The following is a 25,006-nucleotide window of genomic DNA, read 5'->3' on the forward strand; positions in this document are numbered from 1 at the left end:
TGTAAGCCTCTGAGTGATTATTTGAGAGCAGCTGCATGATAGGAAAACTCTGACTACACACACATCTTTTGAAGCAGGGACACAGCAAAAGGAATGTTCCTTCAGTGTGAATTGCTACACTGATCGTTTTATTTTATTCTTTGAAATTTTAATGTATTTTGACCGTAACATGCCCATCTCTTAATTCCTCTTAGATCTATCCTTCATTTTATTTCATTCTTAAAGATCTTTCTGGGAAGCCAGCCTTATTCTTTACATGTCTGTTCTGCAAGTCATTATTGAATTGACTGTGGAGTCCCCACTGTGTGTGTGTGTGGGGGGGTCTGCTATTTGGTTTGCTGCTTGACTTGATCCCTGTGAGCGAAAGCAGGGACTACTGCTCCATGAGTTGTATTATTACTCCATGTAACTCTCAGCTGGTCTTCAGAGTCTCTTGAAGTAAGTTGCTGTGCCCAGAATCACTGGCTTCTCTTCTGATTGATTATTACCACACAAGGTACTCCTCCTTCCTAATACCTGTCATAAACATCCCATTCCACTCCCCAGCATTGCTGGAGGTGCCTGAGCCAAGGATTTGCATCTGTTCAGTTAAGCATACATGGACCACTCTTGAGTTATAGCAGGGCAGATGCAGACACGTGCACTCTGCCATGAATGCTCAACTCAGAGCCTTTGCCAGTACTGTTTTCTCTCTGGGAAGGTAAGCAAGCGCTCCTGTCAGACTGCTTCAGACCTGGCCTAGTGCTTACTGAGCACCTTCAAACTAATGTTCTCAGACTGGTCTTTCACCTGACTCTCTGTATATCCTCTAGGGAATGAATGTTCAGCCAGATCAGGACTAGTTGTAAAGCCTTGTGTGCTTGTGCACGTGTGCGGGGGTGGGACTATCCTATAATCTCTTATTTCTTGTTGATTTGGTTGAAGAGGCTCTAAAAGCTGAACATCCTCATAGGCATAGCTTTTCCTCCATAGGATGTGTTTGAAATGCGATTTGCCAAGATGCCTGATGAGCCTGAAGAGCCAGTAGTTACAGTGTCCTCTCCTGCAGTGCCACCCCCTACAAAGGTTGTGGCCCCACCCTCATCTAGTGACAGCAGCAGTGATAGTTCCTCCGACAGTGACAGTTCCACTGATGATTCTGAGGAAGAGCGAGCCCAGCGGCTGGCTGAGCTCCAGGAACAGGTAAGAGAACTTGTGGTTCTATGCCCCAGAGTCCAGGGTAGTTTCTCAGAGGTTTCCAAAAGATGTTCTTGATTTTGCTTTTCCAAAGATTTCCTTGTGGCATTTCCTCTTAGTCAATAGAATGTTAATCCTGTAGAAATATGAGCTGTGTGTTTAAATAGGACTCAGGCATGATATTTTCTGGACACATGGGCTTCAGAATCCTGAAGCTGCCTGCCTACAGTAATCTTAATGTTTGCGTTGGTCATCATGCCCCAGTATTTCAGTAGACGCTTTACCTAGCATTTTAGAAACCTTCTCCTCAGAAACATCCTAGGACTAAGATAGCTAGGAAATTTAACATCTGTCAACTTGAGAAGCTCCTCTTATAGAGATGTAGCAATCCTTGGAGATCAAGTAGTGGGTGGCCACTTTAGGGATCTCGTTAATTTGGCAGGTCCACGGTAGCCTATCTTATGTTTCTTCCATGCCCACAGCCTGAAACCCAAGCATACATTGTTTCTATGACATAGAGCTGTACTCCAGGGTTAGGTGGGTTAGTTTGTTTTTGCAACAGGTTCCCACTGTAGCCCTGGCTGGCCTAGAACTTGTAGAGATCTACCTAGCTCTGCCTCCCAAGTGAAGGAAGGAGACTAAAGGCCTGGCCCAATCGTGATCTCGTTTGTTTGTTTGTTTATTTGCTTGCTCCACAGCTCAAAGCAGTGCATGAACAGCTTGCAGCCCTCTCACAGCCCCAGCAGAACAAACCAAAGAAAAAAGAGAAGGACAAGAAGGAAAAGAAAAAGGAAAAGCACAAAAAGAAAGAGGAAGTAGAGGAGAATAAGAAAAGCAAAGCCAAGGAACTTCCTCCGAAAAAGACAAAGAAAAATAACAGCAGCAACAGCAATGTGAGGTCTGTACTTCCCAATTTTTCTGTCTTTGGTAGTGGTGACCCCCAGAAACCCATGCATGGTAGGGACAAAGACCACTCTGTTAATGCAACCACCAGTCCCAGTTGGTGCCCTGTCATAAGCACTTAGCTGTTATTTCTCCCTCTGCTTTTTTCCCTTCGTAAACTTTGGTAGCTCACTGAGGAGAGAGAGAGAGAGTACAAGTAGCCACCGTGCAGCCATAACAGAACTTCAGCTCCTGACACCTGCTATGATTTCCTTCTGGTCTTTCTGATTGCTAGTAGCCTTAAATCCTATTTCCAGTTGGGTGTGGGCAGTCAGCCCCTACCCACCCACATACTTTGGAGGGATGTGTGCACAGCTTCCTCAGGAGACCCATTCTTAATTGTCTGTATCATCCCTTCGTAGCAAGAAGGAACCAGCACCCATGAAGAGCAAGCCCCCTCCCACATATGAATCAGAGGAAGAGGACAAGTGTAAGCCCATGTCCTATGAGGAGAAGAGGCAGCTAAGTCTAGACATTAACAAACTTCCTGGTGAGAAGCTGGGCCGTGTAGTACATATCATCCAGTCAAGGGAGCCATCACTCAAGAACTCCAACCCTGATGAGATTGAGATTGACTTTGAGACTCTGAAACCGTCCACACTGCGAGAGTTAGAACGCTACGTCACCTCTTGTTTGCGGAAGAAAAGAAAACCTCAAGGTATACTTGGGAACTCTCTGTATAGGGATCCTTTCCGTGGAAACCCTTAGTTAGCCCTCTTCCAACTTAGCACTCCACACTTGAAACACCACTCGCTCATCCACCCCCACATATATGAATTCTATACCTTTGCCATAGAAACCCCAAGAATGATACCACACTGGATCCTGGGTTGTCGGTTCTTTTCTGGACTTCTTTGGTGTTTTGCTGAAGCCTTCTTGAACCTGTCTTGACAGCAGCTGTTTACTTCTCTGTTAGCCAGCCATACAGTCTTTTCCAGAAGTGACCTCCCACCTCTGTTGAGGTGAGGCCAGGAGGAAAGGGGTTCCTGGAATTCCCAGGAATGTGTGATTATGTTAGTTCAGTACCCAGCCCCACTTTTGCAAGCAGAGCTGATGTTCACTTCATCCCTACTACTAGCCTTCCAGACATCTCTTCATTTTATGCATGCTTCACATTGGCATATGCCTTTCCCTCTTAGTGCTAGAGGGTTTAGCTTGGGATATCTGTCAAAGTATTTTTATACTGCTTTCTTAGTCCTTAGAACTTTGCTCTGAATCTGCTGTTTAGTGACATTATTTGGACTTCACTCATAAAACTAATCAGGAAGGCTCGGAGAACCCTTGAGCTCTTTGCATGTTTTGCTGTGCTTTGGACATAATATCCTATATGAAGAATGCCTATTTACCCAAGGCTAGTAGTATATTGTATGAAGAAATTATTGCTCTGCTTGGTCTTCTGAATCCATGAGAAACCATTCAGAGAGTATTATAAGAGATTGGTTGAAATTACAGCACAAGCTTTGTTTTAGCTAGTGTGTAGTAGGCTACCAGTGAGAACAGTGTGTGGCTCTCAGGGTCTGTACTGGTAGAAGCTGTCAGGACCAGTCTGTAAGCCTATGGGGAACGTGCTTCCCACTGATCCTTCCTCTGGACAGTGGGAGTGTGCTGTGGCTAGCAGCAGCTGCCTGGGCGGGTATCCTTTCTGATACAGGTCTATTATTTGGGTTACAGCTGAAAAAGTTGATGTGATTGCTGGTTCTTCCAAGATGAAGGGCTTCTCATCTTCTGAGTCGGAGAGCACCAGCGAATCCAGCTCCTCTGACAGTGAAGACTCTGAAACAGGTTAGTTATCAAACTACCCCACTCGTCCCTCATAGTAGTCCTTTGTCCAGGTTGTTCAAGAGCTCAGAGTTGGTGGTCTCTTGAGAACTGCCTGGGCCCTGCTGGCTACCCATTCACCATATTTTCACTCTAGGGTTAGCAAGACACCCTGTACAGCAGCAATTTCTTCTTTCCATGAGGGTAGAGGGCAGACCTGAGGACTGTAGGTGTTAGGGTCCCAATCAACCTTGGTGTGGAATGCTCCTATTCCCTTTCAATATTCTGGCATTATAGTTGGCATGGAAGCAATTTTGGCCACATTGTAGCAGAGAGTAGAGTCAAGTCACCTGCATCTGACAGCCTGCATGATCAGTCAGCTTTGAGCCCTGGGCTCTAAACCCTGGGAATTGCCATTTTCTTTTCTACAGTGTGCTCAATGCTGTTTTGTTTGGCTGTTCCTTCCCAGCTCTGCTCTATCTGTGCACTAGAACATGTATGTCTTGCTCTTCTCCTGGCCCTTTCTTGTGTACTTTGGGCCTATACAAGAGTGTTCAGTTCCTGTGTTATTTCTGAGCAGCAGCTGCAGAGCTGGAGGTAGGAGCAGGTGTTAATGATGGGAACAGGTTGTTTTCCCAGATGTACACTTTTTCTTCATTGCTCCCAGAGGAGCAGGTGCTCACATAGGCTTCAAGGGAAAGATAGGGGGAAAGGCATGGTGTATACCTGAGTTGCCTGACACATGGCTTGTGTGAGTGGAGTTACCTCTAGGTAGGTCAGGTTCCATCAGCTGAGCAGAGATAAATTACAGTCCACCTCGGAACCAGCCCTAGGGTCTTAATGTGCTGGTGTGTGTGAGGTTTGTAGTGGGAAGTGGGTCTGTGGGCTAAACGGCTCTTGTCAGTATTCCATGGATCCCTCACTTGTGGAATAATGACCTAATGGTGTCAAGGACGGTCAACACTCCCTTACAGCAGCTAGGAATGAACTCTGTTGCTCTAAGTTATTTGCACAGGTTCACCTCTGCCCAAAGAAATTGGGAGTTAAGGGGAAAAGGTATTTTTTTGGGTCATGGGGTAGACTGGGACCTTTCCAGGGACAGTTTTCTGTACTGCCTTGTTTTTAATTTGCAGTGTAATTACTGAGGAAATGTAATCCATTACATTGGTTGTTCTGCATTTGTTCAACTCAGACTGCAGAAGTTACCACATGCAAAGTGACTGTCCTCAGAGCCTCTCCCCAATTATTCTTTCCCGTTTTCATTCTAACCTAAACACCGGCCTTGCTTCCTAGTGAACCAGCAGGGGGAGCTGCACCCTAGCCTGCTGGGAAGCGCTGGCTCTGAGCCACTTTCCGCTTGAACTGGGGCCACAGCCTTCAGTAGGGTGAATGGGGTGAATGAATGTATTCTTGGGGCTCCATTAGCATTCTTGGTGGCCACTGACTTTTCACTTTCATTGCCAGCCAAGCTTCAGATTTGCCTTTCCTCTGGATTTTTTGTGCTTCCTGTATTTTCTAGATCATTCCTCCAAAGATTTTGCAGCGTTTTCTAAGAATCTAAGTAATCAAAAGGCAATCACAGAGACTGATCCTGACATGCTGAATAGCTTGGCTTATCTTTGGGATATTAGGGAACTCTGACCCCTCACACAAACAAATGTTTGAGCTACTCTCTCCATAGCCCTCATCTTTAGATAGAAGTCCTCCTATGGTCCCACACAAATGCTATGCTCCTGTGTTTCCTGATGGCTGCCATGATGACATTTCCAGAAGCTTTCTGCTACTGTTACAGAGAGAAGATTTTTTTTTTCAGCCCGCCTCCTCCCTTAAGTAGAAAGCTTGTGCAACAAGTAATCCGAGAGTCCTGGGAACAGCTGTCCTGGCGGGAAGGAGAGTGAGATTTAAAGTGATGGAGCTATTAACCGGCAGACTTTAGGCTGTGGCCGTCTAACGCTTACCATTTGTTTGGCTGCCTGGGCTAAGCACCTCCCTCTTTGCAGATTATGCCCTTCCCACTTTTGTTTTGCTTACTAGCTCTCTTTTGTCTTCATTTAGGCCACTGATATTGCCAGTGGAGTAGTAGATTTTTATTTCCTGCTGTGTGCAGAGTGCTATGTTGTGGGGTTGTTGATACTACTACTTAGGAAGGACCTGCTGAGTTTTTGTTACAGATCCCCAGATAGGACATACAAACACATACAAGGACATAGACACAAATGGACACAGGCACACACCAGTAAATGTCACACCAGTGAAACAAAGCTTTTGTTTCCTCATGCCGCACAGACACTGCACTTTGTGGGATGTGGAATACAGGATGGGCAGATCTTCTAGCAGCTGATTCATGGGTCTAGGAAGCCCAGCAGCCCCAACTTCTCTAACAAATTACTGGTAATTCTACCTTGACAGGAGAGTAGGGCAGAGGTGGAATAGACACTGAAAGTGTTTTCCTTTGGTCTTTTGGGCTTAGTTTATGTCTTCCTTGTTCTTCATGTTTCTATTTAAATTTAAACTAAAATTTCTCAAAGGGCCTATTTTAGTCACACAACACTAAGGGTCAGTTCTACAGGCATGGCTCACTGACATGAATCATGTAGAGAAACTGAAGAGAATTATTTGTAGGGGAACCTTTCTACCATTACAAGGTATACAGGGTCAGACCACTCTGCAGATGAGTGGGTGGGATGCTTTGCTAGATGAATTTCAGCCACCGTGTATGCCCTTATGTTCTGTAGCAGCACCAGTGACCATCTTGACACTTCCTTGAGCCCAGCTGTTTGTTGTTGGGTTGTTTTTTATTGTTATGTTTTTATTGAGCTTTGATTCTAGCTTGAGTCTGGAACTGCTCAGGGGTTCAGTGTTAGAACAAGCAGAATAAGGCCCAGTTGCCACCTCCCTCCCTCCCAACTTCTAGGAAGTCTTCAGACCTAGGCTGGGCAAGCCGGAACAAGACACTGTGGCTCTCCCTTTTCCATTACTCTCCCAGCTGTGGCCATGCAATCACCAGCATAGGATCAGATCAGCTGTCATGTGGGGTAAGGGATGTCCTAAGATTCTTTTTCAGTTCTCTATTGCTGATACCTGGTTCTTCTCACGTATCTTCCACGGGTGTTTATGGGCTTGGGTGGCTACATAGTGTGTGTGTGTGTGTGTGTGTGTGTGTGGCTTGGGTGGCTACATTGTGTGTGTGTGTGTGTGTGTGTGTGTGTGTGTGTGTGTGTACGTACACACACCCTCTTTGGTGCCACCTCCGGACTGCACCTCAGCTGCCTGGGGTGGAATGGATTTGGATAGGAATAGTGAAAAGGCTCTGGGACTGTGGATTGTTCATGTAAGAGTACAGTCCAGCTATTTTAGTCTTATTTCCTTTTCCCAGGATTGGAGCAAGTGGGTGTTCCTTAATAGCTCCAGGGTAAAGAGGAATGCATGGTGTTTTGGAAAGGCTGGAGCTGGGAAGTGCAGACAGAGGCCATGAGACACTCTTGGGGCTTTGATCAGGAAGCCAACCTCAGCTCCCTGGTCCCAGGATCTTTGAGGGACTCCTTCCAGTCCTGTTTCAGGGATATGTTGATCCCGCTGCCAGAATGTGGCAGTTGCTTCAGAAAGGGGTAAGGACCCTCAAACTTGGGAATTGTGCAGAGCCAGGTGGCACATCCAGAAGTCCAGGAGTTATAGTTTGGAGGGGTTGGGGCTTCCCCGGGGTGAGGGCCAGCCTTGTGGAATGTGGCCTACAGTAAGAGGCTGAGTGGGCGGGTTTTTCCCAGGCATGTTCTGGGACTAGGGATTGTTACATCCATGATTCCAGCAGAGGCGCCACTCTGCTACGTGTGGGAACCAGTCCAGGCCCCTCTCTGGAGCAGAAGCCATATTGGATGTCCTGAAAAGGGATGGAAAAGACAAGGCCTTTTCTCTGGCCTCTCCCGCCCCTCAACAATTGTTATGTCACCAGTTCCTCTTTATAGTTTCTGCTTTTGTTTTGTGGATATGGTGGTAGAAGAGGTAACTTTGCTCTTTGCCTTCTTTGGTGGGAAATGTTATAATGCAGTGCTCCCTCCTTTGTTGGGACCTTTTCTTCCCTAACCACACTATGTGGAAAGGTTGGTTAGCTGACGCTTGGTGATTTTGATATACCTGGCTGGTAAGAGACAACTCAGGGGCACCTCTCACATTCTAATGGGACATTAGGAGTAAAGAAAATACCAGTGCACTCAGGCAGGGCACATACGGAACTCATTAAGAGAAACAGTTGTTCTGTTGAGAAGTGCAGACAGGCTTCAGGCAATTTTAGAGACTTCTACATATACTATGGCCTTTGTGTATACAGATTTATCCATCCCTGCTGAAGCAGGCCAGGCAGGGATGGGACTCTTGGTTTCCAATAAGGTTCTCCTGTGCCCTTTCAGTCACTAGGGCACAGAAGCTGGCTCAGTCTGCAATTCTTCTGTTCTTGTAACTTGAACGGTACATTCCACACCATTCTCTCACACTGGTTTCTTTCTCCCTCTACGTAGGTCCTGCCTAATCATTGGACACGGACTCTTAATAAAACGGTCTTCAGTTCCAGATTCCTTCCCAGCGAGCTATAGCTTAAGTCAATTTTCTTCAGTGAAAGGGACAGAACTCCATCAAGTTATGGAATTGCTCAGAGCCCTGGGCCTGTCCCCCTGGGGTGGATTAGTCATGTTCAGCAGCATACACGTAGTCTCACCTTCAGGAAGGCTGCCTGCCTGGCCTGCTGCCTGGGCCTCTCTGTACAAAGACTGACTGGCTGTCCAGCCCAGCTTCCCTGGTCATCTGGGGTCCTCTGGGTGGGTGGCATCTCCTTGAGGGTGATAATAATCCCCCTCTATGCATACGTGTGGTGCTCCTCTGTGTGTGAAGCCTGATTGCAGTGTGTTTTCTCTCTTCATCCCTTCCCTCTTTTTTTTTCTGAGACTCCAAACCTTGCAGTGACTTTAGCCCAGGAAAGATATAATTCACCCTGAGGATGAACATCTTGACCTATGTGGGGCCTTTAGAGGCCAGCTGGTTCACTCTGGCTGACTTGATGAGGTAGAGACTGTGACCAGCTTTAGTTTACCCATTGCCTCCTGAAGTCTCTCCATTGTTTCCATAGAGCACTAAAAGTTAAGTGGTCTGGTGGGCATTTCCCCAAGTTCTTTGGTCTTTTCTCCTCAAGTCACCTAAGAAAAATACCTTCAAGGCTGCTGATAAGGGACATGCAAGGCCCATCAGGCCCCACTTCCATGCCCAGTCAGGCTCTGGGAAGTGGGCAAGAAGGATATCACGGCCTGCAGTGCTTCTCCAAGTTCTGTTGTCACCATGTCATTATCCAACACCATCTTCATCTTCCTATAATGACAGCATTATTGGGGTTAGAGCAGGAAAGAATTGGCCACATCATCCAAACCTTTACAGAGACAAACCAAAGTAGGCTGTTTTTTTTTTTTTTTTTTTTTTTTTTTTGCGGAGGGGTGTCCTCCTTAAAAAACAAGTATTGGCCCTGACCATTTTTTACTCACAAATCTCACATCTTAGCAGAAAACTGCCCAATATTAAAAGGTACCCCCAAGGAATTGAATCTGCATTTTTAGCAGGTTCTTTCTGTCCTTTTCTCTTTTAAAATGTGTTTTTACATACTTCTGAGAAGACTGACACATTGGAGCCTGCTTTCTCCTAGGGCTTAAAGTAGGCTGAGGTGGTGCTGTGCCCTTTCCCAGGTTCCAGAATCCTTGGGTTGCTCGCTGCCCTATACCTGATATGGCCTTTGGGTCTCAGGCTCCCTAGAACATCCAATTGCTCCTCAGTGATACTGCTGAGTTCATAGGCCATTCCAAGTCCTCTGTGTCTAGCTTCAAGTTAGCTTCTTTTGCCAAACAGACTATTTTGAGCTGCCCTTTGGCCTGTGTGTGACGTGTTCCCAGTGAACTTGGCTTGACTGGGATGGGGGGCGGTGGAGGCTTCTTGCCCAGAGATTCCCACAGGACAGTTGGGAAGCTGTTGGCATTATCTTTCTGGGAAGATTTTGCTATCTTGGACCAAATAATAGCCTACATTCCCACAGTATTTTGGCTATGTGCTGCCCCTGCCCTTCCCCACACCCTCTATACACAGGGCAATTTGACCTTTATATTCTTTACTGTCCAGAATATCCCTGGCTATGTTGGCCTTATGTGTGACAGGAACACTCAGGACCCGTTGAACTTGAAAGATCTTTAGACTATCAATTATACTTGGTGACCTGGGTACACAGCAGCCAGAAAGGACAGCATCCCACCTACTTTCCTTTGTTCCTAGTTTTCTGTTCCTGGGCATTGGGAGGTACCCTTGGGAGGGCCTTAGCGTACCAACTGGCTGTGGGGTCCTGATGGGAGCCATCCAGGACAGTAGAGGGCTCTTCTCTGCCCCATATTGCTCTTGCCCTGCCCTTAAACCTTTGTCTCCTTTATTCAAGTGGGGCTGGGCTGGGGTGGAAGAAATCAGTGTTTGAAATCAGATTTTACAAGATCATTTTACTTTGTACTATGCCATCCTAATGTAAAGATGGAATTTGTGTTGGAGTTTAAGATTGTTATGGAATAAAGATCACATAGTATTTGAGGCCATCTCCATGTAACTCCTTCTAGAGAGTTGTGTGTGTGTCTGGGGCTGGTGTGTCATAAGCTGTATGCTTACTGTCTTGTCTTCTTACTGGCAACCCAACACAAGCATTGGGCCCCAGGAGCTTCACGGGAGCCTCACAATATGCCACTTCTCTAGTTCCGCCTAGGCTCGGGGGAAGAGGGGCTGCCTTGTGCCTTCTCTTCCAGTCTGAAGATGAGCTCCAGAATATTCCTGTGACCTTTCCAATGCAACTGACATGCTTCCTAGAACCCGTGTATCCAACCGCTCTTGCTCCTAAGCCTGGTCTTGTGGACCTCTGCTCATAATATGAGGCATGTGGTGAGGGGTTGGAGCCATTGTCCCTTTAGTGTAAGTGGGCAAACAATGCTTTGTTCAATGTTACCAGACAACAGGCAGAGCCTCTCTCCTTCCTAAATAGCTCACATTCAGTTTAGCATCTGGGTAGCACCTCTAGTGCTTTCCCAGGTCACACTTGACACAGTGGTTCAGCTTTATTGACTAGCTTCTCTATGCTGAGATCCCCTCAAGAGTGTACTCGCTTTTGTTTTGAGCAACCTTCCTCCCAGCCAAGTCCCTTTCTCTTCCCCTGCCCACTCCACCTTTTTACACTGGAAGTGCTAATAGAGGAGCCTGTCCACTCACTGACCCAGCCGCGCCCCCCCCCCCCCCCACTGAGTTATCAGCTGTGTCCCCTGCCATACAAATCCTTCTGAGTGAGGTGTCCAACCTTCTCTGCTTCCATACTCAAAGCAACCAAATGTCCTGATTCTATAGATCTTCCCAGCAACCCCCTTTAAAATCTCTTCCCTGTAAGAGTTTCTTACCAAGTTTCTTCTTCTGACCCAAGGAGAGCCCTGCTTCCTGGCATCAAGATAGGGGTTTCCTTGTGCTAGGTGTCCTTACTTGCTGCCCTTTGCCATTTGTATGAAGACATGGTTTTGGCTGCTAGGGTCTTTCTGTGTCTTGTCAATCCTGCATGGAGTGGCAAACTTGGGCAAAAGGTCCTATCTTAACTCCTGCTGGTAACATGCTACACAGCAGGGGTGCACAGTAGCTCGACACAGCTATGAACAGAGAGGTAACCTCGACGCTAGCAGTAAGAACTGGTGCTCTGACAAGGTGTTTGGGGTAAGCCATAGCAAAGAAACAAATCATTCTTTCGTGACAGAATCTGAAAAGCTCTGTACTATGGACCCAGACTTCAACCTGGTATAATTGTATTGTTTGCTAGCCCAGAAGCACTGGCCAAGGTGTTAATCCCTCTCCTGGAGTATTCTGCTGGTAAACGTTTCTTATTAGAAAGTCTAAGGTAGTGACAGAGGTATGCACCTAGATTTTTAACAAGCCTCCACAAAGACACATTCACAAACCTGAAGCACCAGGTCTTCAGCCTCTTGAAGAGCCTGGGCACATTAACTGTTCCAGAGAAGGGACGTGACTGATAATCAGAGAAAGGGGGTCAATGCCATCTATTTGGCAGTGAGCACCTACCCTGTTTGTTCATGGTTGTTCTGTGGAGGCCATCCTGTTTCCTTATTCCCAAAAGGTGAAACTTTGTGTTCTCACTCTACAGAAATTTCCTTGCCCACCCTGTGGCTCTGATCAGGTCATGCCCTATGCCAGTATCACTGATCTTTCTCAGGTCTCGCTTGAACACTCTGAGGCAAAGACCTCAGTAAACCATCTACAAGAGTTCCTAAATTGTTGTTTCAGCTGTGTGGCCCTGAATGGTTGTCCTCGCTTTTTGGAGTGTTGTTCTCAACTGTCCAATACATGGGTTATTGCAAACATCCCGACTCATTGCAAAACATAGCAGGTTATACATAGTCTAGAGTGTGCTGACACAAGGTCTAATTCATGAAATGGGGAGGTGTAAGGTAAGGTCTCTATAATTCAGATTCTGACATAGCCAGGGCCTTGGCTATTTCTGGTGCCTGTGGTCTGGAGCTTACTGAGGCATTTTCCAGGCATAGTTCCTTGGGAAAACCACGGAGAGGTGGATAGGTGACACATCCACCCTGATGGCCCAATGCAATCAAGCCTTTGTCCTGAGTGTCCTGTATTCTTGTCCTCTTCTCTATCCAAGGCTAATCCATGATTACTTCCCCAGAGTCTCACTACCTTGTCTTCTCTCTGCAGAGATGGCACCCAAGTCAAAAAAGAAGGGACACCCTGGGAGGGACCAAAAAAAGGTATGTGCTTCAGGGATGTTTCCTCCTTAGGTGTTAGATGACCCTCTCAGCTGAAAGGATGCTGTGGATCTGACCCTGACTTTTTTCTCATGTCTGACATCAACCTGTGTATCTTTTTGTGTGCCTACAGCATCATCACCATCACCATCCACAGATGCAGACAGCCCCAGCACCTGTGCCCCAGCAGCCACCCCCACCTCCCCAGCAGCCTCCTCCGCCCCCACCTCCGCAGCAGCAACAGCAACCCCCACCCCCACCTCCGCCGCCCTCCATGCCACAGCAGACTGCCCCAGCGATCAAGTCCTCGCCCCCACCCTTCATCACTGCCCAGGTACCCGTCCTGGAACCACAGCTACCAGGCACTGTGTTTGACCCTATTGGCCACTTCACCCAGCCCATCTTGCACCTGCCGCAGCCGGAGCTGCCACCTCATCTGCCCCAGCCGCCTGAGCACAGCACTCCACCCCATCTCAACCAGCATACCGTAGTTTCTCCTCCAGGTGAGCCATGGCCATCTCCCCCTTTGCCACCTTGGTTCTACTCCATCATTATCAGGTATTCTAGGCTCCCTGTTAGCATCAACAATCAAGTCAGTTGCTTCTCTGGGACCTGACTGGCATGTCAGAAGATTGTAGTTATGGGGTCCAGGCATTATGTTAGAAAAGATTGGACTTGTCTGCAGCTCTTGGTTTAGGGCATGGAGGAGACATTCGTTCTCAATAGTTTACTGTAGAACATGGATGGGGTGGAGAAATTTGCTCAACATGTTGGCATACTGATAAACGTCTGTGAATAGGTATCAAAGACGTACAGTGAAGCCCGAAGGTCTGTGCAGGGAACTAGAGGAAGGGTCAGGGACACAAAATATAGGACAGGATGACTGCAAGGAGCCTACTCCAATTGGTCTGTGGAAGCTTAGGAAAATTGGAGGAAAAACAGAAAGAGGTCACCATAGTCTAAACAAGGTCGGGACAGAGCAGAAAAGACAGTCCAGAATCAGATAGATAACTAAGGCCTCACTTCCATATTTTTTGTCATTCCAGCTTTGCACAATGCGCTGCCCCAGCAACCATCTCGGCCTAGCAACCGAGCTGCTGCTCTGCCCCCAAAGCCTACCCGACCCCCAGCTGTATCCCCTGCCCTGGCCCAGCCCTCCCTACTCCCACAGCCACCTATGGCTCAGCCCCCACAAGTACTGCTGGAAGATGAAGAGCCACCTGCCCCACCCCTCACCTCAATGCAGATGCAGTTATACCTACAGCAGCTGCAGAAGGTGCAGCCCCCCACACCACTACTCCCTTCTGTGAAGGTGCAGTCCCAACCCCCACCGCCTTTGCCACCTCCACCCCACCCTTCTGTTCAGCAGCAGCAGCTCCAGCAACAGCCTCCACCACCCCCACCTCCCCAGCCCCAACCACCACCCCAGCAACAGCACCAGCCCCCACCACGGCCAGTTCACTTGCCATCCATGCCCTTTTCTGCTCACATCCAGCAACCCCCGCCACCCCCAGGCCAGCAGCCTACTCACCCACCCCCAGGCCAGCAGCCACCTCCAACACAGCCTGCTAAGCCCCAGCAAGTCATCCAGCATCACCCTTCCCCCCGGCACCACAAGTCAGACCCCTACTCAGCTGGTAAGTGGCCTATTTTTGTACTCGGAGTCTGGAGGTGGGCCTGGTAATTTATTCTAGCAATGTGGTGTTTCTGGCTTCAGAGCCAAACTTTGTAGCACTGTGTAGTTGGGAATATCACTGTCCCTGCTTTGTGTTTATTAGGTTGTCTTGTTCACAAGCAGAGATAGCCCAGACAAAGACCTTTCTTTTTTTTATTATTTTTTATTTTTAATATTTATTTATTTATTATGTATACAATATTCTGTCTGTGTGTATGCCTGAAGGCCAGAAGAGGGCACCAGACCTCATTACAGATGGTTGTGAGCCACCATGTGGTTGCTGGGAATTGAACTCAGGACCTTTGGAAGAGCAGGCAATGCTCTTAACCACTGAGCCATCTCTCCAGCCCGACAAAGACCTTTCTTAACCTTACTCCTACTAAGTGGAAGCCAGGATCTACCCATTTAAGGTTAGGATAGGTTTCTTAGAGATGACCATGAGGTGGGCAGAAGCTAATTTGGTGAACAGGCTGGGAATCAGGCTCTTTTCTGAGCCCTGAAGACCCAGGTGGCATTGCATGGCCCATGTTGGTGAATATGGTTGGGACTCAGGAACCATGCCTCTCTCCAGCCTAGTGCAGACTTCCCGTTCTTCAACAGTGTTGCTTAGGCCATACCTTTCACCCTTCTTTTTTGTTTGTTTGTGTGCTTTTTAAAGACAGTTTCCCTGTGGAGCCCTGGCTTGGCTGTCTTGGAACTTGATCTGTAGACCAGACTGGCCTTGAACTCACACAGATCTATCTCCCTGTCTGCCTCCTGAGTGTGTGGGCCACCACCTCAGGGCTTCTCATTCTCGGGACACTTGACTTTCAAATGCTGGTAACCAAAATGCCCTGGCCATCTCTGTTTGGAAAAGGTTCCAGTAAAGTTTGAGCTATAGAATGGCGTACCTGGACTCAGGAGGCACTATACATTTACAATGTGGTCTGTCTTAGGGTTGAGCTAAATTGAGCAGCAAAGCAGGATTGTGACCTCTCCTAGACTCAACACAAGCTGCCAGGTGGCAAGTGAATTACTCCATGCCCTGAGCTGGGAGCAGCTGTTGGTTCTCTCTGGGAAAAGTAGAGTTGGACATGGCCACCCATGCAGCTATGCTGTTACTACCCTGTGCAAGGAAGTTGATGAACAGGTGGCAGAAGAGTCGGCCAGTTCTGCACAGGACAGCCTCCGTCCACTTTCTGTTAGCGTCTTCAGGGCCCCACCCATGCTCCTGTAACCTAGGCACATAAGGAACCATATGGGTTGGAACCTAGCGGACAGCTCTGGGATAAAAACCAAATTGTCAGAAACATTCAGTTGGATACCCAGCCAATTTCCCAACATCATCCCTGAACTGCTAAGCCAGCTCTCCAAAGCCACCAACAAAACCCTAGACCAAAGCCTTCTGTAGTCCAGATCAGCCTCACAAAGTGTTCTTTTTTTTTTTTTCTTTTTTTTTTTTAATTATTATGTATACAATATTCTTCCTGCGTGTATGCCTGAAGGCCAGAAGAGGGCACCAGACCATCATTACAGATGGTTGTGAGCCTCCATGTGGTTGCTGGGAATTGAACTCAGGACCTTTGGAAGAGCAGGCAATGCTCTTAACCACTGAGCCATCTCTCCAGCCCCTCAAAAAGTGTTCTTGACAACACTGCCACAGATGAACTACGGACAAGTGGAGCCAGGGTGCTAGCTTCCAAGGGCGTTCTGACAAGCTGAAAAGTCACCCTACTAGACTTTGGTGCTAGCACAACAGTGTAGCCAAGAGTCTGCCACATAGGTGATATTATGGTCTGCTTTAGGTCTGCCAAATTGGACACCTTAGACTGGAGGAGAGAGAGAGGGTGAGATATCGGAGAATCTAAGGATTCCTGTGCTAGTATAGTAGCTTAGAAATGGAACCTGGAGGACTAGTCTGGGCTGTGGCTAACTGGGTTATAACAGGTGGCAAGGCCCCTTTCTAGCTGGGATTTATGTGGAGAGCAAGCTATGTGGGAATGGCTGAGATTCAGCTTCTCCAGTTCCCAGACTCTGGCTCACTAAACTAGCTCAGTTTCCTCATTGGTACAGCTAAGTGTCAGAACTACATGTTCTGAATTTCCTTTGCTAGCATAGAGCTCCCAAGCACTCCTAACCTATGCCAGGTATTTAGGTGGCCACCTTACACCTGTTGCTTAGATGTGGGTAGTAGACTGGCTGTGAGCTCTGGGACCTGTTGTACTTGCTTTGCCCAGGTAGAGGTCAGTCCCAAGTTTTTCTACATTCTGTAGGGTGAGCTTGGAAACAGCATTGGGGGAAGACCACCTTCACCCCAGGGCCTGGGCTCCATTTCCTCTGCAGCCACATATACTATAGGGGCCAAAGTGGATTATCTGGTTGAGTCTTTAGAATTTATCTCCCTTGTATAGCCCAGATTAACTTTAGAGCCTTCTGGGGGCTTTTAAAAAGCTCTGGCATGCAGATGCCACATGAGATCTAATGTGTTGGGTTATGTGTTTAACGAAGCTTCCTGGGTAATGCTGAGGTGCAGAAGAATCAAACCTTAGGACTACAGAAAAGCTTTTGGGCATCCAACTTAGGGCATAAACAGGCTCCACATTTTGGGACTAGGGATCCTCATTCCCTCAAGGTAGGGTGGTGTCATGTTCTTACCAGGTATAATGTTCTTATCAGGTATAATAGATACTGTGAGTCTCCAAGCTTGTTTGGACCACGTGATAGACTATGAATAGCCTGGCCTTTCTTTCATTACTGTCTTCTCAAGGCACAAGTGGCTCAGGGCTAATGGCCTGTATACTAGCCCCAACACAGTTCTTGTCTTGTTTCCTAGGTCACCTTCGTGAAGCCCCCTCTCCGCTTATGATACATTCCCCTCAGATGCCACAGTTCCAGAGCCTGACTCATCAGTCTCCACCCCAGCAAAGTGTCCAGCCTAAGAAGCAGGTAAAGGGCAGAGCTGAGCCACAGCCCCCAGGGCCAGTCATGGGCCGAGGCCAGGGATGCCCACCTGCCTCACCGGCTGCCGTGCCTATGCTGTCCCAGGAGCTGCGCCCACCCTCAGTCGTCCAGCCCCAGCCCCTGGTGGTAGTAAAAGAGGAGAAGATTCATTCACCAATCATCCGCAGCGAGCCTTTCAGCACCTCACTGCGACCAGAGCCCCCCAAGCACCCAGAGAGCATCAAGGCCCCAGGCCACCTGCCCCAGCGTGAGTGTCCTCCCTGCCTGCACATGAGACTTGGGCCCCAGACCCATGTTGGTGATGACCTATACGCCATGAGCCACACCTTTCAGGTGGCCCAGACCCACATATCGTTTGTAAATTCTAGGGCCTGAGATGAAACCTGTAGATGTGGGGAGGCCTGTGATCCGGCCCCCAGAGCAGACTGCACCCCCACCAGGGGCCCCTGACAAAGACAAACAGAAACAGGAGCCAAAAACACCAGTGGCACCCAAAAAGGTAAGGATAGTAGTACTCTGAGGTACTCATCTCATTGAAATAATTTTGGTGGGCATAAGCTTCCTATCATATCCTGTGCAACAGGTCCTTACCTGGCACCTGATCTCTGCCTCTATAGGATCTGAAAATCAAGAACATGGGCTCCTGGGCCAGTCTGGTACAGAAGCATCCAACCACCCCATCCTCCACAGCCAAGTCCTCAAGTGACAGCTTCGAGCATTTCCGTCGTGCTGCTCGAGAGAAGGAGGAGCGGGAAAAGGCCCTGAAGGCTCAGGCTGAGCATGCAGAGAAGGAGAAGGAGCGGCTGAGGCAGGAGCGTATGAGGTGGGCTGGGGTCCATGCAGGGCACTGGGGCTCCCAGGGCCATACTGGGCTCCAGGCTGACCTGGGGCCCCGCTCTGCCCAGGAGCCGAGAGGATGAAGATGCGCTGGAACAGGCACGTCGAGCCCATGAGGAGGCACGACGCCGCCAGGAGCAGCAGCAGCAGCAGCAGAGACAGGAGCAGCAGCAGCAGGCAGCTGCTGTGGCCGCCGCCGCCGCCCCCCAAGCCCAGAGTTCTCAGCCCCAGTCTATGCTGGACCAGCAGAGGGAATTGGCTCGAAAACGAGAGCAGGAGCGGAGGCGCAGGGAGGCAGTGAGTAGGGGAACCTGGTGGGAACTTTGGGCAGGAGTCCCTTGAAGATCCTGGGATAGAGGTTGTCGTAGGACCTAGGGAGGGAAGGATAGGCAGTGAGCCCAGGCCGGTTGCAGTATACCTGGCTGGTCTCCTGAGTTCACTGGCACCTGGGTTTGAAACAGGGGTTGAAAGGACCAGGGTGGGTATGAGGGAACAGCACCTGGTGGAACAGTGCACCCCAAACTTACTTCTACCTCCTTCTTCCCCTCCAGATGGCAGCTACAATTGACATGAATTTCCAGAGTGATCTTTTGTCAATATTTGAAGAAAATCTTTTCTGAGAGCACCTAGGTGACTTCTGCCTTTTTCTGGCAAAAATACTGACTCTCCATAGTGTTAGGGGCAGCAGTGGAAGCAGTAGCAGCGGCCAGAGGTGTCTCTGGGCCTGGCTCTCCTGCATGCTATGCCCGGGGCAGGCCTGACGGGCAGCTGAGGATCACAGAGCCCATCTGCCTTACAGCCAGTCGGACAGACGTCCTACCACATGCCACCCCTCAGAGGACGTCAGTTCAGAGCACACCTCAATATGAGTCAAGTGCCGGCTGGACCCAAGGCCTGCGTCCCCGCTTGCGGGGCAGAGGCCCTTCTCTGCGCCAAATGTCTACACAGTATACACAGGACATTGTTGCTGCCGCCACCATGACTGGTTTTCTGTCCCTGAGAACATGACGTTCGTGACGTCCTACCCGTTGGGAGTCTTTCACACCCCAGCCATCGCTGCCCACTCCCAGGAGGCCAGGGCAAGCCTGTGTGGACTGGAACAGCAAGGCACTGGCCCACCCCCTTGCTGGCACTGACTTTGCCTTGAACAGACCCTCTCCCCTCCCCCCACAAGCCTTTAATTGAGAGTCGCTCTCTATAATAAGTGTTCGCTTGTGCAAAAGGGAATAGTGTCATGGAAGTGTGTGTGTGTCCATGGCAATTTAGATAGAGGTGACTGTTCACATATATGGACAGACCTCACCTGGGGAGTAAGGCCACCAACCAAAGTCAGTTCCTTCCCACCTGTGTTTCTGATTTTGTTTTGTTTTTTTTTTTTCCCCTATATATATATATATATATTTTTTGTTGAATTCTATTTTATTTTTAATTCTTTCTTCTCCTTCAGACACAGTGGCACTGCTTATCTCCAAAATGGTGTGATCGTCTCCTCATTGAGTGGCGGCTCCCACCGCGCTGTGGGTAGTGTGTGACCGTGGCTGTACTGTATAGTGAACATAGTTGGCATATCTTTGTTTGAAGTTTGTTGGTGACTCCACCAAACTGGTGTTAAAAAAAAGCAACAAAAAAAAAACAAAAACAAAAAACTTCACTAAAAACCCACACAAAACAAAATCCTGCTTGTATTAAGTTTCAAACTTTATTAGTCTTATTTTTAATTATAAAACCAGAAAGCTGCAGTTTTTTTCCTCTCCCTCTATTTGTTGACTTCTTTGTTTTTTGTTTTTGTTTTTGTTTTTGTTTTTTTTTTTATGTCAAATCTGTTTGTTTTTACCAAGAAAGGGAGAGCCTGGGGATGAGGTGGGCCCCAGGCAGGGGGTGCTGCAGACTGAGGCAGAAGCTCCCCATCTAGCACCTGGTTAGACCAGTGGGCTGCACACACCCCCCCTTTTTTTTTAAATTGGAGCCCCTGGTGAGGTTACATGTGCCATGAGAACCCACTCTACACCACAGTGCTGGTGCCTCGGTGTTGGCCAAACTCTGGAGTCACTGACTGGCTTGACTTTCATATGGTGAATATGCATTTGGTCTGTACTGATCATGGAATAAACACATCTCTCTTTTTTAATGCTGGTGTCTCCCTGACATTTCTTTGTGAACCAACTAGGTTTTCTAGTTTGCTAGGCTAGGCCCAGGTCCCCAGGTACCTTTGCATAAGATTTACCAACAGTGAGCACTGAGCCCCTCTCCACTGGCAGGTCCTTCCTTTCTTGGGCAGGAGTTGCTTGGGCTCAGTTTCCCCACAAACTGAAGCTGTAACAGGGAGCCAGAAACCCTGCCAATACCTGAGCTAGGTGGTGATGGGCTTCAGTGATACCTTGGCCAGTATCCAGACTACACTGACTGAGGGCCGTTCTCCATCCTGGTCCCCTCTTCACACAAGGATCTGGGCCACTTTTCCCACCATGCTTGCCTCTACCTAACTTCTAATTTGATTTAAGCTCAGGGTTAACCAGATACTCTTAGGTAAGTGTACATTCCCTCCAAATAGGATCTCTGTATCCCCACATATCAACACATTTCTGCTGAGAAAGCCTCCAGATGGCTTTGCTGCCTTGTGCTCACCTGTTCACACATGCCCCAGCTACAAGGCATGGGTGGCACCCTTGAACAGTCCCTAAGATGTAAGATAAATATATGTATGCAGAGACAAGTTGAAATGTTTCTAGCACTGTTAATCCATACCTTGGACCCCTCAACCAGAAAGGTCAAACCTCAGTGTAGGGCACAGTTAGGGTACTTAGCCAGTGTTCACCTCCCTATCCTTAAGTTCCTATCTCCCTCCAAGCCTTTCATATACTACTGTGCAGGAACAATGGTGTTCTGGTCCTCTGAGGTTTCTACCACATCCCACTCATGTTTTCTCTCGTTGAGATGATTTCCCCATGCTGGGCCCCACTTTTGAGCTGGGGAAAATGATTTATCTGTACGTTCTTGCTCAAGTTTTACATGACCTCCACACCTTCCTGATAGGTGTTCCTCTAACTGGGTTGTAATTAGAACTGGGATCTATTTAATTTCTGACCATTTTCAAATCCTTCTTACAGTTTTAGCCCTATACAAGAATAAGAGGTGTGTACAAGCCCCTAATGTACTGTATGCACGGGTTGCTTGGCCAATAATTATGTCAGTGAATCTTGTATTAAAATACTTTAGACATTTGTAGAAGGGAATTCGTAGACTTTTCACTTATATACTAAAGGGTTTTTTTTTGTGCAGTTCTCATTGCAAAAATAAACATTTGTACTGAATATAAAGTTACCCTCCTGTGATTACTGATGTCTTTTTGAGTGTAGAATTGGAAAATGGAGGTGAATTGGGGTTTAGAGACAAGATTGTATAGTATGGAGTTCAATGAAGGGAAGTTCTCAGATGCCTATCAGCCAAAGAGCCAAGTCAGATGCTCAAGAGAGATCCTGGGAACACTTATGAGAGATAATTGATTTTATGGAGTATTAAAGAAACCAAAGTTAGCCAGGTGTGGTGGTGTTCACACTTAAATTGCAACACTCAGGAGTGGTGGAGGCAGGAAAAATGTGATAGGTGGCCAGCCTGTTCCCCCTCTCTTAAAAAACAATACTAGTTAATCATGCGAGAAAAGAAAGGATAGTAAAGTCTAAGAACAATAAAGACGTGTAATTCTGCTCAAGTGCATTGTTTACTGAGGCCAAACAATTTATGGCCGTTTGCCACGGGTTTAATCATCCTTGGGTAGGATAAATAATACTGTTTAGAGTCCTGTTTGATAAAGCGTGTAACAGTGAGAAGTATAAAAAAGTGAGGAGCCTCGTCCACTAAATGCTGAGAGTGACTTGATAAGCTGGGCGGTTGTGGTACACGCCTTTAATGCCAGGAGAGGCAGCTCACCGTGAGTTCAGGGCCAGCCAGGTCTACAAGAACTAGTTCCAGGACAGGCCCCAAAGCTACAGAGAAACCCTGTCTCGAAAAAACAGAAAATGAAAAAGTGACTTGATAGACAATGCTCCAAGATGGTAAATGTATAACTAGCCACTTAGAAGGGAGTGTGGCCCAGCTGGTAGCATGCTTGCCTAGCATATCTTATATATGAAAGAGGTTCTAGGTTCAGTTGCAGCATCACACAAGCCAGAGGTGCATCCCTGTAATTGTAACACTCAGGAACAAGCAGGGAGGATCAGAAGTTCCTGGTCATTCTCTAAATTGAAACCAGCTCTAGGGTCTATAGGACCCTGTCCCCTAAGAACTAGTCACTTAGGCATCTGTGGCCTCTCAGGAGGCTAAAGCACAAGAGGATTATAAGATCTTGTCTCTCTGGGCAGTGGTGGCACACTCTGGAGGTAGAGGCAGGCAGATCTTTGTGAATTTGAGGCTACAGAGTGAGTTCCAGGACAGGCTCCAAAGCTACACAGAAACACTCGGGGGGGGGGGACTTTTCTCAAAAATTTGGGTACAGATCGTTTATGCCTTATAATCTCATAAAGCCAGAAGAGGAGGCGATTGTAAGCCACCCTAAAATACATAATTGCAAGAGTCAGTCTAGAAACAAAAAATAATAAATAGTAATTCCCCCCTTTATTGAAAATATATTCTTTTTCAGTAAAGGGGGGTGGATAATTCCGATTATAATTTTCCCTTCCTCTACTAGTTTTGCCCCATCTCCCCTCTCCTGGATCCACTTCCTTTCTGTCTCTCATTAGAAAAGAACAAATTTCTAAAAAACTGAGGTTAGACAAGGCAACCTAGCAGAAGGAAAAAGCCCCAAGAGCAGGCATAAGAATCGGAAACCCTGGCCTGGCGATGGTGGTGCATGCCTTTAAGCCTAGCACTTGGGAGGCAGAGGCAGGTGAATCCCTATGAATTCGAGGACAGCCTGATCTACAAGAGCTAGTTCCAGGACAGCTAGGACTGTTACACAAGGAAACCCTGTCTCAAAAAAACAAACAAATCAGAGACCCAGCTGGGGCTGTGGTGGCACATGGCCTTAATCCCAGCACTTGTGAGGCAGAGGCAGAGGAATCTCTTAGTTCAAGGCCAGCCTGATCTACAAAGGAAGTTCTGGGACAGTGAGGGCTACGCAGACTCAAAAAAACAAACGAACAAGAAAAAAAAATTGTTCACACACTCAGAAGTCCCATAAAAATACTAAGCTGAAAGCTATATACCTGGAAAACCTGGGCAGACTTATGCAGGTCCTATGCTTCCTGCATCAGTCTCTGAGTTCAAATGAGAGCCTTGTTCTCCTGGTGTCCTCCATCCCCTCTGACTCCTTTCCACAGAGGAACCCCTGAGGAAGGGGTTCCCTGAGCTCAGAGGAGGGATTTGATAGAGACCTCCCCTTTAGAGCTGTATGTTCCAAGGATTCTGTCATGCATCTGCTCCATGAGCTGCAGGAGGAAGCTTCTCTGATGATAACTGAATAAGGCATTGATAGCCTGCAGAGTACCTTCCCACGCCAAAGACTAGAATATAGGGGTGAAGGCTCCTTGCGAGCACCACCTTCGTTTCTCCATGTTCAGTGAGTTGTTTTAGCAACAGCCTGGATTGGGGATTCCCATAGGACCCCCAATACTGGAACCCCCATTGGTGACAAGAGATGGCCAGCTGGGATTTCGTATCCCCTATTTTTAGGAGACCTCATTAGAATCACCTTATATTTTAGGGTGTTTTCACTGCACTAGGTTTCCATACCATCCCTTAAATGCCCAATTCCAGCTATCCCCCATTTCCTCTCAACCCTGTTTCCCCTCCCCCACCTGATCCTCCTGTTCCAATCCCCACATAGCCCCACATGAAACCTATTCTAAAATCCCTCGCAGGGAGATCCATGTTTCCCCCTAGTTCCTTTCTCTGTACCTAACCTTTCTGGGTCTACAGATTGTAGGCTGGTTATCATTTATTTAATGATTCATTCCCACATTTAAATGAATTCATACCATATTTATCTTTCTAAGTCTGGGTTAGCTCAAGGTGATTTTTTTTCCTGGTTCCATTCATTTGCCTACAAATTTCATGCCTGCAATTTTTTTTAAACTACTGAGTAATAGCAATCAAGTTTTTTGGTTTTTTGTTTGTTTGTTTGATTGATTGATTTTCGAAACAGGGTTTCTCTGTAATTTTTGGTGCCTGACCTGGAACTAGCTCTTGTAGACCAGGCTGGCCTTGAACTCACAGAGATCTGCCTGCCTCTGCCTCCTGAGTGCTAGGGTTAAAGGCACGTGCCACCACCGTCTGGCCAGCAATCAAGTTTTTTAAGGCTAAGGGTGAAGCTCCCTGCTGAAGTGCTTACCCTGCACGAGCAAAAGCTCTGGACTCTGTTGCTAGTACCACAGTAACAGAAGCAGCTACGGAAGTGCATCTTTCTAAATAACCAGTATTTCTCTGATAACTAACGACCAGAAGAAATCTGAAATCTTGTCAGTGGCCTCAGTGTTGAATGAAGCACAGATTGCTGCTTCTGTGTTGTCCTAGGTTGCTGCTAAGCCAGATATACGACTCCAGGCAAAATGACCTCATCCCCGAATTTCAGGTTCGTAATCTAATGTGAGACTATGATAATGCTACCTAAAGTACCAGGGTTTCTATAAGGGTTAAATAATGGGTGTTCCTAAAATAGTCAAGGATCTTGAGAAAGGTTGCAAAAGAAGCTAGCCTCTTGATAGATACGACTCATACCGGGTACTGCCCTGCTTCCTCTTTGAAGCAGAGCCCCAGTGACCCAATCTGCCCAGGCTAGCTCCAGCTTCCAGTTCTCCTGGAGGCAGGGTCTGCCCACGGTTGTCTGCCACCTACAGAGTCTGCGCCTCAACACCCGCTGTTTAACACCTAG

At 47.7% G+C, this 25,006-nt stretch overlaps 1 protein-coding gene across 6 annotated transcripts in view; it reads left to right on the forward strand.

Moving 5' to 3' along the window:
• Positions 1 to 19,530, forward strand: part of Brd4 (bromodomain containing 4) — a 67,508-nt gene extending 47,978 nt beyond the window's left edge. For 3 of the 6 annotated variants that reach the window (XM_041680466.1, XM_041680467.1, XM_041680468.1), the window contains exons 8-19: positions 973 to 1,182; positions 1,875 to 2,074; positions 2,481 to 2,776; positions 3,790 to 3,900; positions 12,640 to 12,692; positions 12,823 to 13,192; positions 13,736 to 14,326; positions 17,177 to 17,551; positions 17,673 to 17,803; positions 17,922 to 18,127; positions 18,210 to 18,438; positions 18,693 to 19,530. In XM_041680466.1, coding sequence (XP_041536400.1) covers positions 973 to 1,182; positions 1,875 to 2,074; positions 2,481 to 2,776; positions 3,790 to 3,900; positions 12,640 to 12,692; positions 12,823 to 13,192; positions 13,736 to 14,326; positions 17,177 to 17,551; positions 17,673 to 17,803; positions 17,922 to 18,127; positions 18,210 to 18,438; positions 18,693 to 18,761 — 2,841 coding nt within the window. In that variant the 3' untranslated portion in view covers positions 18,762 to 19,530. Of the gene's footprint in view, positions 1 to 972; positions 1,183 to 1,874; positions 2,075 to 2,480; positions 2,777 to 3,789; positions 3,901 to 8,387; positions 10,477 to 12,639; positions 12,693 to 12,820; positions 13,193 to 13,735; positions 14,327 to 17,176; positions 17,552 to 17,672; positions 17,804 to 17,921; positions 18,128 to 18,209; positions 18,439 to 18,692 lie in introns of those variants that run through there. The other 3 variants (XM_041680469.1, XR_005976801.1, XM_041680470.1) reach the window with 3 other exon arrangements.
• Positions 19,531 to 25,006: the final 5,476 nt, after the last annotated feature.

Source organism: Microtus oregoni, unplaced genomic scaffold, assembly GCF_018167655.1.
Source record: "Microtus oregoni isolate MIOR12 unplaced genomic scaffold, Mior012 000034F_ref0000314, whole genome shotgun sequence".
NCBI classification, from domain to species: Eukaryota; Metazoa; Chordata; class Mammalia; order Rodentia; family Cricetidae; genus Microtus; species Microtus oregoni.